The 20721-nt window shown below is 42.8% G+C and overlaps 1 protein-coding gene across 2 annotated transcripts in view; it reads left to right on the top strand.

Annotated features, from left to right (window-relative positions):
• Positions 1-4554: 4554 nt before the first annotated feature.
• Positions 4555-20721, top strand: part of tmem116 (transmembrane protein 116) — a 44108-nt gene continuing 27941 nt past the window's right edge. For both annotated transcript variants that reach the window (XM_072587968.1, XM_072587967.1), the window contains exons 1-4: positions 4555-4768; positions 9825-9871; positions 15532-15595; positions 16995-17126. In XM_072587968.1, the coding sequence (XP_072444069.1) occupies positions 4694-4768; positions 9825-9871; positions 15532-15595; positions 16995-17126 (318 nt within the window). In that variant the 5' untranslated portion in view covers positions 4555-4693. The remainder of the gene's footprint in view (positions 4769-9824; positions 9872-15531; positions 15596-16994; positions 17127-20721) is intronic.

Here is a 20721-nt window from a genome sequence, read left to right as displayed (position 1 = left end):
CCCTTCCCACCTATCTGCTCCACTCTCCCCTCTGACCTATCACCTCCATCCCCACCCCCATTCACCTATTGCACTCTTTGCTACCTTCTCCCCAGCCCTCCTCCCGCTCCCCCCCCTCCCTTCCCCCCATTTATCTCTCCACCCTTGAGGCTTCCTGCCTCTATGCCTGAAATGTAAATCCTCCTGCTCCTCGGATGCTGCCTGACCTGATGTGCTTTTCCCGGCACTATTTTCGAATTGGAGATTGCCCTTTCAGGACAGAAATGAGATTTTTTTCTCTCTGATTGTGTTGTAGGGTCATTGAATATTTTTGAGCTGGAGGTAGATTGATTTTTGTCAGGCATGGAAATCAAATCAGAAGTAAATGGAAATGTGAAATTCAAAACACAAATAGATGAGCCATGATCTTATTGAATGAGTAACAGCCTCCAGAAGCCAAATGGTCAACTCAAGCTCCTGATTCATATTTTAATATGTATATTTGCATTTAAAATAACTTGTGGATCTTGTTTCTCAAATATTGTTCCAGAAAGATATCTGATATATATTCCATCTTATTTCTGCCAAGGCCTAATTAGTTTTCCCAGTCTATTTGGGCAATAAAGTCCCCCAGGATTAATATATTATCCTTGTTACATGCACTTCTAATTTGTAGATTTAGAATCTATTTTATATAATAGTTAGTGTTATGACACAGTGGTGAACCCTTCTGTTAATTAAACCAAACACCCAGAAAAGCTCACCTTGCTTCGTAATCTGTTAAAATATGAGTGACAGAACTCCCAAGTTCCACTATTTAAAGAAAAAATATCAATTTATCCTTTAACTCTAAAAGTGAACATCAAACAACTATTTACAACTCTAAGCCCGCTTGCTCTTAACTGCTTATTAACCTGCCTCCAACTCTATAACAATATCCTGTTCCAATAAAACACTTATTAAAATTACATCAAATTAATTTCAAAACCATACAGCGGCTGTCATCTTCAGCGTCTGTCTTCTTCTGGCTGAAGATCTCCTTGGGTCGTCTTCTTTCTTTTTATTGCAAATATGTTTCATATGAAAAGGTACCTTTGATAGAGAGTGTTTCCTAATTTCTTGGATCTGTGTTGATGGAAGTTGCTCTGTCTGATTTTCAAAATGCCTTCCTTTTTTATATCCCCAACATTGGATCATCTCATTGGTTTGATGTTGGCAAAATAATACATTCAAACTCGATTGAGTTTTAGTATCCTGGGGCATAATTTAAACTGATTGGTTAAATTTGAATTGTTGTCAAAACAGCAACCAACTCAGATAACCATTTCACAGCCAAACATTACATATTTTCAATTTTCCAGTACACTGAGATGCTTCTAAGCTCTCAGTGCAGAACAGCATGCATTCTCTCTTAAAGGTACAGTACAAACCTTCAACTTCATAATATTAGTTAAGGGTAACCAGTGGTTTTTTCCCCTTTGTTACTTTCTATATGCCTTTACTTATTCAACATCGTAATTTTCTGGGTTAAGATCCTTTCTCTATACAATCTTTATCTAATTATTTATTAAAATGGTTACCCACCCCATAATTTTTCTCATCTTTTCTAAAAATCACGTATCTTGGAAGATCCATCAGTTGGAATCTTAACTAACACAAAGAAAGATAAGAGGTTGGCTGGGATTGTTAGCTCCCGTCTTCCACTTTTTTCCTTTTATTTTCCTACCTGTTCACTTCATTTTCCTGGCTCTTTGTTTGATGAAAGATCCTGATGCCTTTCCTCTGTCTCCAACCTGTGCAAATACTACCTGGCTCACCAATTATTCACCAGCATTTGCTGATTTCATTTCAGAGTTCATGCTTGGGTATTGAAATGAACTGAATTGAATTGAATTTATTGTCACGTGTACTAAGGCACAGTGAAAAGCTTTGTCTTGTGAGAAATACAGGCAGGTCACAGAGTTAAGTAGCATGGATAATTAAATAATAGGTAACAGCAGCAAAACTAAAAACACAGATACAAGCGAATATTAAGAGTTTGTGAGTCCATTCAGTATTCTAACAACAACAGGGTAGAAACTGTTTTGAAACAGGCTGGTGTGCGTGTTTAGGCTTCTGTACCTTCTCCCAGATGGTAGAAGTTGTAGAAAAACATTGCAGAGATGGGATGGATCTTTGAGAATGCTGGCGGCCTTTCATTGACAGTGGGCCTGTTGATAGATTCTATAGATGGGAAGTTGGCCTTTGTGATTGTCGGGGCTGAGTTCACCACTCTCTGTAACTGTCTCTGATCTTGAATGGTACCATTGCCATACCAGGTAGTGATACATCCAGGCAGAATGCTCTCGGTGGTGTACATGCCTGAGAAAGAAGAGACATGATTGGGCCTTTGTAACCAGTGCATCCGCATGAAGAGTTCAACAAAGCTTGTTGTGCATGACCACTCACAGGAACTTGACACACTCCACTCATTTCATCTCTGTGCTGTTAATGCATAGGAGGGGCATGAGTAACATCCCGCTGAAATTCAATAATGAGTTCCTTGGTTTTGCCGGCATTGAGGGCTAGGTTGTTCTCAGTGCACCATTTTTCCAGGTCTTCCACCTCCCGTGTGTAGTCTGTTTCATTGCCATCTGGGATTCAACTGATCATGGTGGTGTTTATCAGTGAACTTGTAAATGGCATTAGTCTGGTGTTTGGCAATGCAGTCATGGAGATACAGTGAGTAGAGTAGGGGCTGAATATGCACCCCTGGGAGACTGCAGTTTGAGTGTTAGTGAGGATGAAATATTGTTCCCAATCTTCACTGATTGTAGACTGTGGGTCAGGAAACTGAGGATCTAGTTGCAGAGAGTGGGGCTTAATCTGAGATCACTAAGTTTTGTAATCAGTCTTCAGGGGATAATAGTGTTGAAGGCTGAAGTGTAGTCAATGAGTAGGATTCTTAAGTAGCTGTTCTTGGTATCAAGATGTTCTAGGGAGGAGTGAAGGGCAAATGATATGGCAACTGACATGGATGTGTTGGTCTGATAGGGAAATTGAAGTGGGTCAAGAGTACTGGGGAGGATGGAATTGATTAATGCCATGACCAGCCTTTCAAAGCACTTCACGACCACCAAAGTTAGGACCATTGGGCGGTAGTCATTGAGACATGCTGCATGAGCCTTCTTAGGCATAGGGATGATGTTGGCCCTCTTGAAACAGGCAGGGACAGTGACCTGCTGCAGGGAGAGGTTGAAGATGTCTGAGAAGACCTCTGCCAGTTAATCTGCGCATGCTCTGAGTGCACGGCCTGGTACTCTGTCTGGTCCCATCGCTTTCCTTGGATTCACATAAAGGAAAATTGATCTGACCTCTGAAGCAGTGACTGTTGGGATAGGTTCGTCAGGACTTGTTGGAATAGCTGTTAACTCTCCACCAAAATTCTGCTCAAAGCGAGCTTAGAAGGCATTGAGATGATCTGGGAGGGATGTGTCATCATCTGCTATCTTGCACTGTCTCTTTTTAGAATCTGTGATGTCATTCAGTCCTTGCCATAGTTGTTGGGTGTCTGTCTGGGTCTGTAGTTTGGATTGGTATTGGTCCTTGGCTGTCTTAATGGCTCTGCAAAGGTCATACTTGGACTCATTATATTTGAATGGGTCTCCTGATCTGAAGGTCTCACACCTGGTTTTTAACGGGTTCTGTATGTCCTGATACATCCAGGGTTTCCTGTTGGGGAACACCCGGATTGACTTCCTCGGTATGCAGTCCTCCACACACTTGCTGATAAAGTCTGTGACGGTGGTGGTGTACTCGTCCAAGATACCTACGGACTGTTTGAACAAGGCCCAGCTGATTCCAGACAGCACTGGAGTTGATCCTCTGCCTCCTCCGACCAACACTGGACCTGTATCTGCGAGGGGGTCTCCTGCTTTTGTATTTAAGCCGGGAGAAGAAACATGGCATTGTGGTCGGAGTTGCCCAAATGAGGGCGGGGGATGGAGTGGTAGGCATCTTTCATAATGGTGTAGCAGTGGTCTAAAATGTTCGGACCCTTAATGGGGTAGATAATGTTCTGGTGGTAATTGGACAACACCTTCCTTAGATTGGCTTGGTTGAAGTCGCCAGTTACAATAAACAGGGCCTCCCGGTGTTCTGTCTCCAGGGTGTTATTGGTGGAGTACAGCACATCCAGAGCTTCCTCGACCTTTGTGTGTGGTGGTATGTACACAGTAGTTAGTATAGCAGCGGTAAATTCCCGTGGTAGAAGTAGGGGGTGGCGTTTGATGGTGAGGAATTCAAGGTTTGGGGAGCAATAGCTGCCCAGGGTTGCAATGTCTGTGCACCACAAGTTTTCCTCTAATATTGCTCCAGTATCTGATGTTGAGATTGGTGTTAAACCCACGTGGGGTGTCAGCTAAGGTGTACATGACGCCGGTACACACCTGCCCTGCCCCTCCTCAATCCACTCCACCGCCCACAGCCCTTCAGATAAAGAAACGGCCTCTCTCCTGTATTCATGTAGAGGAGACAGGAAGGGAGGGCTGTATCTCACTGTGGGTTGCACTGAAAACTGACACACCCACACGTGTTGCTGGGCTTACTTCTGCATTAGCCAGACAGGAACTGCCGTCAGACAATAGAATAAGAACCAGTTGACAAACAAAAGGCAGAGAAAAGTGATTTATGTGAAATAATCCGGGATTAGAGAGAAGATATCAAGGAACCTACAATGGAACATTTATCGGCGGCGATGGAGAGAAGTTATTGGGGATTCAGAAATAATACAGAGGATCACTCGGCTGAAGTGAGATGGAATGTTTTTTTTAACCCTCCACCCATACATTGTATTTATTACATAACGGTCTTTTATGTCAGAGAAATGCAGCAATGAAGTGGAGTAGTAATTCCAGGTCAGTGTTCTGGGCTGTTTATCTTCAGGGAGCGTGTTTAGTGCGAGTCGGCGCTAACTCTACACAACCGGGGGATTTTTTTGTGCTGGTTTGACCACAATTGCAGGAACAAGGGCAGATTTCTCGACAGATTACTGTATCCCGCTGTTGTGGGTCTTGGGCACTTTGGTGTCCGTTCAGGGACTGACTCCCCTGGGAGGACTTGAAAAGGAAAGGGATATTTATGAGCAGAGAGGGAATGGAAGTTGAGGAATTTGTCAGTAATCTGTGCTGCTTTGTGCCAAGCGCATCCTTAACCAAGACATTTCCTGTTTAAGGTATCTAGACAAAATCCGAAAGAACTGCGGATGCCGTCAACCCGAAACAAAAACTGAAGTTGCCGGAAAATCTCAACAGGACTAGCATCATCTGCGCAGAGTTAACATTTCGGGACCCTATAATTTCATGGATGCTGCCAGACCTGCTGAGATTTTCCAGCAACTTCTGTTTCTGTTCAAGGCATCCGGACGTTTGTTCAGAAAGTAAACAGTGTCGAGAGAGTTCATTAACTGGATACACGGGCTTTGGGATGGAGGGAGTGGGTGGGGTGTTATCTCCAGACAACCCCCAAATTAATGCAAAAGGAAACAGCATATTGACACCACTCGTAATAACGGCATTAATATGGGGTCATACTTGTTACACCGAGAATCGGCATCGAAACATTTACATTAATTCGAAAAGTTATAAAGTACCGGAATGAATTCTAAAGATCGTGCGAGGTCTGTAAGTGTGGATTTGAATATTATTTTATTTATTTCACTCTCTGTTGACGGAGTCTTGACCAGTTCGAAACCGGCTGTCAAGTTTTCTCGCCCACTCAGAAATCCATTACATTACAAAAAATAGCACAATGAATAAGTGTGAGGTCAGTAACTTACAAACACCAACACATTTCCAATGCCAATCTAACCATTGCCCCATAATGTTCAATGGCATTATCATCGTTGAATTCCCCCCTTCCCCCCCCCCCCCCCCGTCACCATCAAGGGGCGGTGATTAGGATGTTTCTTCTTGGAGATGGTCATTGCCTGGCATTTGTGTGGCTTGAATATTACTTGCCAATTTTCAGTAAAAAAAACGATATATTCAACCCAAACTTTGGGTTTGCTATGTGGATGACACTTTTGTCATCACTAAACAAAACAAATTAAAAGAAACCTTCAAGACCATCAATAATACCCTTACTGGCATAAAATTCACTAAAGAGGAGGAAAACAACAACAAACTGCCATTCCCAAATGTCACTGTAGAGCGAACAGCCAATGGGGAACTTCAAACCAGCATCTACAGGAAACAACACATACTGACCTAATATTGAACTACAGAAGCAATCACCCCAACACCCACAAACGAAGCTGCATCAGAACATTATTCCAATGAGCCACCACACACTGCAGCACAGGAACTACACAGAGCAGAGGAAAATCACCTATTCAAAAAGTGTATTCAAAAAGAACCAGTACCCAATGAACACAGTCCGCCGATTTCTCAGCAACAAACCCAAACAAAACATGTCCAGAAACCCTAGTCACTCTCCCCTATATCAAAGACATCTCGGAAATGACTGCCAGACTACTCAGACCCCTTGGCATCATGGTAGCCCACAAACTCACCAACACGCTAAAACAGCAGCTAATAAACTTGAAAGACCCTATACAGACAACAAGTAAAACTAATGTCATTAACAAAATACTGTGCAAGCACAGTAACAAACACTACATTGGACAAACAGGCAGAAAACTAGCCACCAGCATACATGAACATCAACTAACCACAAAACAACATGACCCTCTCTCACTAGTATCCTTACATACAGATAAGGAAGGACACCACTTCGACTGGAACAACACATCTATCCTAGGACAAGCCAGAGACATGTATGAGAATTCCTAGAAGCATGGCATTCCCGCAGAACTCTATCAATAAACACATTGACTTGGACCCAATTTACCACCCCTGAGAAAAAGAACCGGAAATGGCATCACCACAGGAAATGACATTGCCATAAGAAATGACATTACTGACCCATAGAAACCCAAACATATAAATAGAAAGCAGCAATCATTAGCAGTGCTTCATCCGGAGGCTCACTGAAGATGTTACCTAGTAGGGTGACGAAACGTCTGAAAATGAACCTTCCAGCTCAGTGAGCAAACTTACATCCAGAACCTCAACCTGAGCTACAAATCTTCTCAAAACCTGCTAACCTGGATATTGTCCAGATCTTGTTACATTTAAGCATGGACTGCTTCAGGGTCTGAGGAGTTGCTAAAGGTGCTGAACACTGTGTAATCATTGGTGAATATCCCACTTCTGACCTTATGATGGAGGGAAAGCCATTGATAAAGCAGCTGAAGATGATTAGGCTGAGGACACTATTCTGAGGAACTCCTGGAGCTGAGATGACTGACCTCCAACAACTACAACCATCTTCCTATGTGCCAAGTATGACTTCAATCATTGGAGAGTTTACCCCCAAGATCCATTGATTCCAGTTTTCCTAGGGCTCATTGATGTCACACTCAGTCGAATGTAGCTTTGATGTCAAGGACTGTTGCTCTCACCTCACCTCTGGAATTCAGCTCATTTGTCCATGTTTGGTTCAAGGCTTGAATGTTACTTGCCAATTTTCAGTGCAAGCCTGGATTATCAACCCAAACTTTGGGTCTGCTACATGGATGACACTTTTGTCATCACTAAACGAAACAAATTAGAGGAAACCTTCAAGACCATCAATAATATCCTTACTGACATAATATTCAGTAAAGAGGAGGAAAACAACAACAAACTGCCATTCCCAGATGTCACAGTAGAGCGAACAGCCAATGGGGAACTTCAAACCAGCATCTACAGAAAAACAACAAATACAGACCAAATATTGAACTACGGAAGCAATCAACCCAACACCCACAAATGAAGCTGCATCAGAAAATTATTCCAATGAACCACCACGCATTACAGCACAGAGGAACTACAGAGAGCAGAGGAAAATCACCTATACAGTGTATTCAAAAAGAACGGGTTGTCCTAGGATTGATGTGTTGTACCAGTCAAAGTGGTGTCCTTCCTTATCTGTATGTAAGGATACTAGGGAGAGTGGGTCATGTCGTTTTGTGGCTAGTTGATGTTCATGTATGCTGGTGGCTAGTTTTCTGCCTGTTTGTCTAATGTAGTTTTGTTACAGTTCTTGCACAGTATTTTGTAATGACGTCCTTAGCCGAGTAGCCCTGGCAGAACCCAAACTGGGTATCACTGAGCAGGTTATTGCTCAGCAGATGTTGATTGATGGCACAAATGATTACACTTTCCACCACATTACTGATGATTGAGAGTGTACTGATGGGGTGGTAATTGGCTGGGATTGGATTTATCCTGCTTTTTATATACATGATGTAACTGGACAATTTTCCATATTGTCAGATAGATGCCACACTCAGTGCTTCCTCTAAGTGTTGTTCAATATGGAGGAGTTTAATTCAGATAAATGCGAGGTGCTGCATTTTGGGAAAGCAAATCTTAGCAGGACTTATACACTTAATGGTAAGGTCCTAGGGAGTATTGCTGAACAAAGAGACCTTGGAGTGCAGGTTCATAGATCCTTGAAAGTGGAGTCGCAGGTAGATAGGATAGTGAAGAAGGCGTTTGTTATGCTTTTCTTTATTGGTCAGAGAATTGAGTATAGGAGTTGGGAGGTCATGTTGCGGCTGTACAGGACATTGGTTAGGCCAGAGTTGGAATATTGCGTGCAATTCTGGTCTCCTTCCTATCGGAAAGATGTTGTGAAACTTGAAAGGGTTCAGAAAAGATTTACAAGGACGTTGCCAGGTTTGGAGGATTTGAGCTATAGGGAGAGGCTAAACAGGCTGGGGCTGTTTTCCATGGAGCATTGGAGGCTGAGGGGTGACCTTATAGAGGTTTACAAAATTATGAGGGGCATGGATAGGGTAAATAGGCAAAATATTTTCCCTGGGGTCGGGGAGTCCAGAACTAGAGGGCATAGGTTTAGGGTGAGAGAGGAAAGATATAAAAGAGACGTATGGGGCAACTTTTTCACACAGAGGGTGGTATGGGTATGGAATGAGCTGCCTGAGGAAGTGGTGGAGGCTGGTAAAATTGCAACATTTAAGAGGCATTTGGATGGGTATATGAATAGGAAGGGTTTGGAGGGATATGGGCAGGGTGCTGGCAGGTGGGACTAGATTGGGTTGGGATATTTGGTCGGTATGGATGGATTGGACCGAAGGGTCTGTTTCAATGCTGTACATGACTGTATGAGTATTGATTCATCAGCTGAGAGAGCATGGTATGTGGTAAACAGCACTGTTTGCAGAAGAAATCATCAAATCCATGTGAAACATGTTGGTTTATAGCACAACTGGTGGGAAACAATATTTTGGAAAGACTGGTATCTAGCATAACCAGTGACTTTAGAGGATTTACGTTTTTTTAAATTAGTTACTTGACAGTCAGATGTGGTAGATATTTTGACCCAGTGCCGAATTGTGTTGCTGCTTCACATCCCTATAAAAGAGATTGTGTTTCTTTATGGGAGTTTGACCAAGTAATTTGGCCTGCTTTCCAAGTACTGATGTCAGTTTGTTTGATTAGACTCCTGTGAAATGACATGGGAGGGTTTTTATTATGCTAAAGGTACTATCTGTATTCAAGTTTTTGTTGTTGACTGCCTTTTCTCAACATCTTGCAATCTGGGACAAAAAGCAATTTGGGTTAATTTAAAAGAATAAGTTGATGAGTGAGTTGCAGTTTAATGAACTATGACAGATCGTGAGCAACACTTTGAAATCTTCATCCAATATATTGAGTAAATTAGTTTGAGAAATTGAATGGAATGTTCTCTTTGTGCTTGTCTGTTGAATCATTGTAAATTGTGATTCTGTTCCTTCACAGTTCTATGTGGCACTGCGGTGGATACAGTTTGTTATGGTGGTTTTGAGGTTGGTTTTTAAAAATAGTTTTTAACATTTTCACCCATCCAATTTTCTCCTCTCTTTCACGATAAGGTGTGAGTTCTTTCCAGGTTTCTCTTCAACACAATAGCAATCTCTCACTTAACACTGTAAAAACCAGGATTTGGAGATGCCGGTCTTGGACTGGGATGTACAAAGTTAAAAATCACACAACACCAGGTTATAGTCCAACAGATTTAATTGGAAGCACACTAGCTTTCGGAGCGAAGCTCCTGATGATTAGTCTCCTGTGAAATGCCTTGGGAAGGGTTTTTATTATGCTAAAGGTACAATCTGTATTCAAGTTTTTGTTGTTGACTGCCTTTTCTCAACATCTTGCAATCTGGGACAAAAAGCAATTTGGGTTAATTTAAAAGAATAAGTTGATGAGTGAGTTGCAGTTGAATGAATTATGACAGAATTGTGATCAGGCTATCACCTGATGAAAGAGTGTCGCTCTGAGAGCTAGTATGCTTCCGATTAAACCTGTTGGACTATGTCAGGGCAGTGAGACTGGCTGAGTTCTTCTGCCATGGACATGATGAGACAAATTGTCACTTTATGTCTCTGGACAATCTGTCGACCATTCACCTCTAGAGAGCACTGAAAAGTGTTCAGAATATGGAATGTGGAAAATGCTTTTTCACTATTCCTAAACCATCGGCATTAAGACTAAAACTGGGCCCTTGAAGACAGAAACAGGGGAATATATTACGGGGAACAAAGAAATGGCAGAAGAATTGAATTGGTACTTCAGATCTGTGTTCACTGGGGAAGACACAAGCAATCTTCCTGAGGTAACAGTGACTGAAGGACCTGAACTGAAGGGAATTTATATTTGCCAGGAATTGGTGTTGGAGAGACTGTTAGGTCTGAAGGTTGATAAGTCCCGGGGCCTGATGGTCTACATCCCAGGGTACTGAAGGAGGTGGCTCGAGAAATCGTGCATGCATTGGTGATTATTTTCCAGAGTTCGATAGATTCAGGATCAGTTCCTGCGGATTGGAGGTGGCTAATGTTGTACCACTTTTTAAGAAAGATGGGAGAGAGAAAGCAGGAAATTATAGACCAGTTAGTCTGACCTCAGTGGTGGGAAAGATGCTGGAGTCTATTATAAAGGATGAAATTACGACACATCTGGATAGTAGTAACAGGACAGGTCAGAGTCAGGATGGATTTCTGAAGGGGAAATCATGCTTGACTAATCTTCTGGAATTTTTTGAGGATGTAACTCTGAAGATGGACTAGAGAGATCCAGTAGATATAGTATACCTGGGCTTTCAGAAAGCTTTTGATAAAGTCTCACATAGGAGGTTAGTGAGCAAAATTAGGGCACATAGTATTGGGGACAAAGTAGTAACTTGGATTGAAAGTTGGTTGGCTGACAGGAAACAAAGAGTAGTGATAAACAGCTCCATTTCAGAATGGCAGGCAGTGACCAGTGGGGTACCGCAGGGATCAGTGCTGGGACCGCAGCTTTTTACATTATATATTAATGATATAGAAGATGGTATTAGTAATAACATTAGCAAATGTGCTGATGATACTAAGCTGGGTGGCAGAGTGAAATGTGAGGAGGATGTTAGGAGATTTTAGGGTGACCTGGACAGGTTAGGTGAGTGGTCAGATGCATGGCAGATGCAGTTTAATGTGGATAAATGTATGGTTATCCACTTTGGTGGCAAGAACAGGAAGGCAGATTACTACCTAAATGGAATCAATTTAGGTAAAGGGGCAGTACAAAGAGAGCTGGGTGTTCTTGTACACCAGGAGAAAGTGAGGACTGCAGATGCTGGAGATCAGAGCTTAAAAGTGTGTTGCTGGAAAAGCGCAGCAGGTCAGGCTGCATCAAAGGAACAGGAGAATCTTCAGGAATGAGGAGGGAGTGCCAAGCAGGCTAAGATAAAAGGGTAGGGAGGAGGTACTTGGGGAGGGGTGTTGGGAATACGATAGGTGGAAGGAGGTTAAGGTGAGGGTGATAGGCCGGAGAGGGGGGTGGGGGCAGAGAGGTCGGGAAGAAGATTGCAGGTCAAGAAGGCGGTACTGAGTCTGAGGGTTGGGACTGAGAAAAGGTGGGGGGAGGGGAAATGAGAAAGCTGGAGAAATCTGCATTCATCCCTTGTGGTTGGAGGGTTCCTAGGCGGAAGATGAGGTGCTCTTCCTCCAGGCGTCGTGTTGCTATGGTCTGGCGATGGAGGAGGCCAAGGACCTGCATGTCGATGGCGGAGTGGGAGGGGGAGTTAAAGTGTTCAGCCACGGGGCGGTTGGGTTGGTTGGTGCGGGTGTCCCAGAGGTGTTTTCTGAAACGTTCCGCAAGTAGGTGGCCTGTCTCCCCAATGGAAAGGAGGCCACATTGGGTGCAGTGGATAGAGTAAATGATGTGTGTGGAGGTGCAGGTGAATTTGTGACGGATATGGAAGGATCCCTTGGGGCCTTGTAGGGAAGTGAGGGGGAAGGTGTGGACGCAAGTTTTGCATTTCTTGCGGTTGCAGGGGCAGGTGCCGGGAATGAAGGTTGGGTTGGTGGGGGGTGTGGATCTGACGAGGGAGTCGCGGAGGGAGTGGTCTTTCCGGAACGCTGATAGGGGTGGGGAGGGAAATATATCCTTGGTGGTGGGGTCTGTTTGGAGGTGACGTCACCAATTGGGGAGACAGGCCGCTTACTTGCGGAACGTTTCAGAGAACACCTCTGGGACACCCACACCAATCAACCCAACCGCCCCGTGGCTGAACACTTTAACTCCCCCTCCCACTCCTCCATTGGCAGACCATGGCCTGGAGGAAGAGCACCTCATCTTCCGCCTCGGAACCCTCCAACCACATTGGATGAATGCAGATTTCTCCAGCTTTCTCATTTCCCCTCCCCCCACCTTTTCTCAGTCCCAACCCTCAGACTCAGCATCGCCTTCTTGACCTGCAATCTTCTTCCCGACCTCTCCGCCCCCACCCCCTCTCTGGCCTATCCACCTCACCTTAATCCCCTTCCACCTATTGTATTCCAAACGCCCCTCCCCCAAATCCCTCCTCCCTACCTTTTATCTTAGCCTGCTTGGCACACTCTCCTCATTCCTGAAGAAGGGCTTATGCCCGAAACATCGATTCTCCTGTTCCTTTGATGTGGCCTGACCTGCTGCGCTTTTCCAACAACACATTCTTAAGCTCTGTTCTTGTACACCAGTCAGTCAATGAAGGTAAGCATGCAGGTACAGCAGGTAGTGAAGAAGGCTAATAGCATGCTGGCCTTCATAACAAGAGGGATTGAGTATAGAAGCAAAGAGGTTCTTCTGCAGCTGTACAAGACCCTGGTGAGACCACACCTGGAGTATTGTGTGCAATTCTGGTCTCCAAATTTGAGGAAAGACATTCTGGCTATTGAGGGAGTGCAGCGTAGGTTCACGAGGTCAATTCCTGGAATGGCGGGACTACCTTACGCTGAAAGACTGGAGCGACTGGGCTTGTATACCCTTGATTTTAGAAGACTGAGAGGGGATCTGATTGAGACATATATGGTTATTAAAGGATTGGACACTCTGGAGGCAGGAAACATGTTTCCGCTGATGGGTGAGTGCCGAACCAGAGGACACAGCTTAAAAATACTGGGTAGACTGTTTAGGACAGAGATGAGGAGAAACTTCTTCACCCAGAGAGTGGTGGCTGTGTGGAATACTCTGCCCCAGGGGGCAGTAGAGGCCGAGTCTCTGGATTCATTTAAGAAAGAGTTGGATAGAAGTCTCAAGGATTGTGGAATCAAGGGTTATGGAGATAAGGCAGGAAGAGGATACTGATTAAGGATGATCAGCCATGATCATATTGAATGGTGGTGCAGGCTCGATGGGCAGAATGGCCTACTCCTGCACCTATTGTCTATTGTCTATAACCTGGTGTTGTGTGACTTTTAACTTAAAAACCAGGAGATATTGATCTCAGGTCAATGATGAAAAAGAAAGGTGAAGTGAGGATTTTTTTTTCTTTATTCAAATTGTGGTTAAGACCTGGAATGCATCACTTGAGAATGTGATAGAGGCAGATTAAAGTATGGCTTTCAAAACAACATTTGATAATTATTTGAAGAAAAATACAATGTAGGGCTATGCTGAAAAGTCAGGGCAGTGAGACTGGCTGAGTTCTTCTGCCATGGACATGATGAGACAAATGGCTACTTTATGTCTCTGGACAATCTGTAGACTATTCACCTCTGGAGAGCACTGAAAAGTGTTCAGAATATGGAATGTGGAAAATGCTTTTTCACTATTCCTAAACCATCGGCATTAAGATCAGACACAGTATTACTATTGCCGTGATGACCAGAAAGCATGGAAAAATTATGATAAGGAAAAAAAACAGTCAGTCCATTGTATCTAAGACTAGGTTAGGTTTTCACACAAATGTGATCAAACCTGTGATATTCCTGGTCTTTATAAGAATTTCATAATAGTCAGTGTTTTCTGACACTTAAACATTGGATGAAATTCCTAAATTAATGCTTTTTTGCTTTTGAAGAATGTTGTACAGTGAATTACAGAATGGATCTACTTATTTTTCATTTTCTAATTACTTTTCTCTCTTTCAAGGAGGATCTTTGCTGTCTATAGTTCCATGGAAGACATGCATCCTTCATATCTTGCCCAAACAGCCACTATTCAACTATTACTTCTATTTAAGCATTAACAATACTGCATGTCTCATACTGGGAAGCAACTCAACCAAGTTTGACTGTACCTTGATGATTCAGACATTTCCAGTTGTCATCCCTAGATGCCAGTCACGAGCAATCAGCAGATATTCTGCCCAATAACTCGAGACAGCAACCCTCATCCCACCTCAGTGAGCATCAGTTAATTCAGCACAAATCAAGGAGGAAACTTTGTTTTACATGATGGAACTGTTCACTTGCTAACTTGTCTGCATCATCAAGGGACGAGTACAGGAGGTTCTCATAGGGAAATTATTCTTTAATGTGTTCAGGCAATGTGAATGTTACTGGCTAAGCAATTTCTAATTGCCAAGAAGGCTGATAAGAGTCATTCACATTACTTTGGCTCTGAAGTTGCATAAAGACCAGATCAGATAAGGATATCAGATTTCATTGCCTAAAGGACATTAGTGAACCATATGAGCTTTTACAATAATGGTTATACATTTGTCATCTGGTGAGTTTTAATCCCAGATTTTTATTGAATTCAAATTTCACCATTTGCCATCGTGGGATTCAAACAAAAGTCCCCAGAACCATAGTCTGAAATTCCAGATTACTAATCCAAATTACCATGCCACTGCCATCACTCAGCAAACATCCAGTGGTTCTTTTTAGAGATGAGGGACAGTGTGAATATATATTTCTATAAATTTTGTCAAATCAGAGTTTAGATGATCAAGGTTATAGCTTTGTTTGTGAATTGTATTTCCAATATTGCCAATCTTGTTTATATCTCTCTTTCTTCCTCTCACTGTCTTGTACAGTTTCACTACTGTTTTTTGGTTTTATACTATTGTAGATCCATTCTGTTCCTTTTTTTTCCCACAATTAAGCTATCATTCTCTCTTTGCCTCTATCTACATTGTAAGGTGGCCTCATTCCATGCCTCTTTCTCCATGGATTAATTTTTACGTTGTGTGTATGTTATCTCTCTCTCTCTCTCTTTCTCTCAGTATTGTCGGTTCAGGCTCCATCATTGGATATGCAGCATTGCAGCAGTTGGTCAGGCATGCAGAGGTAAGGGAGCATTTCAGATTTCCTGGGTTGCGCAAGTATATTCAATTCCTAAGTAGCTAGGCTATTGTATGGCAATGACAGCAAATTTTCTCTTGCAACCACTGTGCCACACAATTAGTCCTTTTCCAAAAGAGAGAAATCATTCTGGCATTATCCCATGGGGTAAAGGCCAGCCTGCAGCATCTGTCTGAAATAGCCATTCTTAGTCTATTCAAACAGGGTGGGTGTGTAAAAACCAAGCTAGATCATGCTCACAAAATGTGCACTTACATTGGGGTCAGTAATAAGAATTAGGAGCAGTCTCCTGTCTAGTATTCTAAATTTCTGACCCATAATTGTTTAGAAGTTGGAATGGTATTACCCAAATTCAGAACATCTAATATAACTAGTCTAGATTACTGTTTTACACTCAGGAATAACTTTCACTCCTGACCTGACATTGGAATCTCTATCAGCTTCCATTCAACAATTCCAAATTTGAAATATATAACACTTTTTCTGGATGTCAAAGTTAGTAGCAATTTTGACTGTTTGAGCAGAGAGACTACCATTAGTTTTGGTGTCTTCATGTAATCTCTACTGTACGAATATTTGTTTTAATAATCCTTCTGTTAATTTTGTATTGAACAAAATGAGAAATATTTAATAACAGAAAGGAAGAACAGAGAAAGACTTGCATTTAAATAGTGCCTCTCATGACCACTGGGCATCTTAAAGCACTTTACAGCTAAAAGAACTTTGCAAATGCAGTAACTGTAATGCAGAAAATCCAGTGGCCAATCTGTACACTAAAATCTAATAGAATTATGTTCAATTTAACAAAACACAATAAAGACTAGACAACCTATTTTTTTTCCTGATTTGACTGAGAGATACTAGGGCTGGAACATGAGAGATACCTCCCCTCCACAAATAGTGGCACAGAATCATTTACATCCACCTGAATAAACAGGTGGGGCCACAGTTCAAAATCTCGTCTGAAAGACAACACCTCCAAGTAGTACAGACTTGCCTCAGTGCTGTGCTGGAGTGTTAACCTTGACGGTTGTGCTCCCCTCACAACTTTGTGACCCAGAGGCAAAAGTGCCATCGATTGAGCCTCAGCAGGCAATGATGTTGGGCAATTTCTGTCAGGTACCCAAATTCATGTGCCAGTTATAAGGGAAAAGAATCAAAGCACACAGTTGGAAATTATGCCAGTAATGTCAAGAGAACCCTTATGTATTCTAACTCGCCAACTTTATCAGTGATTTGCAGAGTGATTAACTAATGCCTGCACTCAAAAAATCAGAGAGGTCAAAAAGAGCCTACCACATTAGAGGAGTATTTTCAGAGCAGCTATTGTTTTGTTTTGATCAGCAAACTATGGGATGCTGATTCTGACTTCTTGGTTTTTCAGATTCGCCCGTTATTCTACCTGAGTTTGTCTGACCTGATGCTGGGTGTTTGTTGGTTGATTGGTGTTTTACTCTACAGGGGGTCTCTCAGTGATGGGAGCATTACCTGCTACAACCTCCAAGTGATAGGACAGGTAAGCAGTCACAAGGATGCGAGAGGAGCGACAGAGAGTGATGTAGTGTATCCAAGGCTGAGGGAGATAGATTTTTAATCAGTAAGGGAATCAATGGTTATGGTGAAAAGACATGAAAGCAAAGTTAAGGATTATCAGATCAGTCATGATTTCATTGAATCATAGAGCACATTTGATGGGCTGAATGGCCAACCTTTACTTCAATGTCTTAAATGAGGGAAGAAGATTATGAAAGGGGTGTTGAAAATCCCCATAAAATGTCTCAGGGAGAATTTAAATCCCCATTAAAGAATTTTAATCATTTCATTTGTCATGCTTTTCTAATGTTCTTCAATTCCTTGCATATTTCCCCACTCCAGATTCTTTATGGAATTTTGTCCATAAGTCACTTTGTAGTACATTAATCAAGTTGCTGTTCTTGTGTAAACTTGAACAACTGAATGCCCACAGGATATATGACATGGAGGTGCTGGTGTTGGATTGGGGTGGGCAGAGTTAAAAATCACACAACACCAGGTTATAGTCCAACAGGTTTATGTGGAAGTACAAGTTTTCAGGGCTAGCTACCTGACAAAGGAGCAATGCTCCAAAAGCTTGTACTTCCAAATAAACCTGTTGGACTATAACCTGGTGTTGTGTGATTTTTAACTTTGTCCACAGGATATATGACAGTCATTACATTTCAGCTAAGCCAAATCCATCCATCCCCAATGATCAAATTGACAATTCCCAATGAGAGTTGCTGCATAATGATCAGGAGGAAGAACTCCAGATGATGTTTCTCCCTCTGTTGCTATTGTATTGACTGTACTGTCACACTGTGACCTCCCTCTGTTATTAAGTAGAGATTGAGTGAGCTTCAACAGCTTCCGAAGGGATCAGTGGGATGTTGGTTCATAAGTGCACTTCCTTGCATTTTGTGGTCTTGATGACATCCCTCCAGATTGGAGAAAGTGAGGACTGCAGATGCTGGAGATTAGAGTCAAGAGTGTAGTGCTGAAAAAGCATAGTAGGTCAGGCAGCATCCGAGGAGCAGGAAAGTCGATGTTTCGGGCAAAAACCCTTCATCAGGAATGAGGCTGTGAGTTGAGGGGGTGGTGAGATAAATAGGATAAATCTCACTATCCCGTCAGCTCACAGCCTCATTCCTGATGAAGGGCTTTTACCCAAAATGTCAACTCTGCTGCCTGATCTGCTGTGCTTTTCCAGCACTACAGTCTTATCCCTTAGTAGAAGGAGCATTGTACACCTCAAAGAATAAAAATCGTGGAAGATTGGGACTAACCTGGGAAATGTTCAGTACATCAAATCTGCAAGCAAACAAACCTCCATTTGTGGGCATTTGTTCTCCATAGAAAAATGTGTAAATAAAGTATAAATTAGAATGGAAGATGATTTGTACACTCATATATACAGTGGTTAGGGACAGGAGTAGATGCCAATGTAAATCTCTCAGCAATGAATATTGGATTGAATCCCAGTTTTTTTTCTTTTTGGCACATATTATCACCGAAAGATTGGGTTTGGGATAATTGCGTCCAACAAGAGTTAAAAACCTTCCTTTAACTTTTTCCCCCAGTTCGCACCCCTGTTTCCTGAAGCACCCATTAATCTTGAGGTATAGTTCACAGGTACCAGCAATATTCCCAGAAATGCCAAGATCGGGTGTCAAATGGGTCAACTCTGAAACAGTGGGGCAAGGGATATGAGATGCTGTCACACCCAATGGGTAAATGCCTCTGGCCAAGTTGTTAATTGGAGCCCAAGTTGTTCCCAATCCAAGGGAGTGATTTGAAGAATCTCTTCTTGCTGGACTAGCTCTTATAAATGCAATTGCCTTGAATGTACAGCACTGTCATAGGAGATCAGTCTCACAGGTCCTGGCTGGTGTTTCCACTCCATATTAGTGAGTACGGTGGGTTCTTTCTTGATTATATGTTTTTGGAGATAAGTCTCTTGATTAAACTTAAAATATAAGCCATAGCTCTTAATTTAACCTGGTAGGGTTTTGTGTAGAGGAAGAAGTGGCCATCACGGAAACGTGGATAGATGAGGGACAGGAATGGCTGTTGGAGGTTCCTGGTTACAGATGTTTCAGTAAGATTAGGAAGGGTGGTAAAAAAGGAGGGGGTGTGGCGTTGCTAATTAGAAATGGTATAACGGCTGCAGAAAGGAAGTTTGAGGGGGATCTGCCTCTGGAGGTAGTATGGGCTGAAGTAAGAAATAGGAAAGGTGCAGTCACCTTGTTGGGTGTTTACTATAGGCCCCCCAATAGCAGCAGAGATGTGGAAAAACAGATTGGGAAACAGATTTTGGAAAGGTATCGAAGCCACAGGGTCATAGTCATGGGCGACTTCAACTTCCCAAATATTGATTGGAAGCTCTTTAGATCAAGTAGATTGGATGGGGCGGTGTTTGTGCAGTGTGTCCAGGAAGCTTTTCTAACTCAGTATGTAGATTGTCCAACCAGAGGGGAGGCCATATTGGATTTGGTACTCGGTAATGAACCGGGACAAGCGGAGGGCTTGTTAGTGGGTGAACATTTTGGTGATGGTGACCACAATTCTGTGACTTTCACCTTGTTTATGGAGAGAGATAGGTGCGCACAACAAGATAGATTTTACAATTGGGCGAAGGGAAATTACAATGCTGTAAGACAGGATTTGAGGAGCATACGTTGGGAGCATAGGCTGTCAGGGAAGGATGTGGTGGAAATGTGGAACCTTTTCAAGGAGCAGATACGACGTGTCCTTGATATGTATGTACCTATCAGGCAGGAAAGAAATGGTCGTGTGAGGGAGCCTTGGTTGACAAGGGAGGTTGAATGTCTAGTAAAGAGAAAGAAGGAGGCTTACATAAGGTTGAGGAAACAGGGTTCAGACAGAGCAGTGGAGGGATACAGGATAGCCAGAAGGGACCTGAAGAAAGGGATTAGGAGAGCTAAGAGAGGGCATGAAAAATCCTTGGCGGATAGGATCAAGGATAACCCCAAGGCATTTTATGCGTATGTGAGAAACCTGAGAATGACGAGAACGAGGGTAGGTCCGATCAAGGACAGTAGTGGGAGACTGTGTATTGAGTCGGAAGAGATAGGAGAGGTCTTGAACAAGTACTTCTCTTCAGTATTTACGAACGAGAGGGACCGTATTGTTGAAGAGGAGAGTGTGAAACGGACTGGTAAGCTAGAAGAGATACTTGTTAGGAAGGAAGATGTGTTGGACATTTTGAACAACTTGAGGATAGACAAGTCCCCCGGGCCTGACGGGATATATCCTAGGATTATGTGGGAAGCAAGAGAGGAAATTGCAGTACCGTTGGCAATGATCTTCTCGTCTTCACTGTCAACGGGGGTGGTACCAGGGGACTGGAGAGTAGCGAATGTTGTGCCCCTGTTCAAAAAATGGAATAGGGATAACCCTGGGAATTACAGGCCAGTTAGTCTTACTTCTGTGGTAGGCAAAGTAATGGAAAGGGTACTGAGGGATAGGATTTATGAGTATCTGGAAAGACACTGCTTGATTAGGGACAGCCAGCACGGATTTGTGAAGGGTAGGTCTTGCCTTACAAGTCTTATTGAATTCTTCGAGGAGGTGAC

Source organism: Chiloscyllium punctatum, chromosome 17, assembly GCF_047496795.1.
Source record: "Chiloscyllium punctatum isolate Juve2018m chromosome 17, sChiPun1.3, whole genome shotgun sequence".
Classification (NCBI taxonomy): Eukaryota; Metazoa; Chordata; class Chondrichthyes; order Orectolobiformes; family Hemiscylliidae; genus Chiloscyllium; species Chiloscyllium punctatum.
Note: the sequence above shows the minus strand (reverse complement) of the source record. Positions and strands in the feature narration are given on the sequence as shown.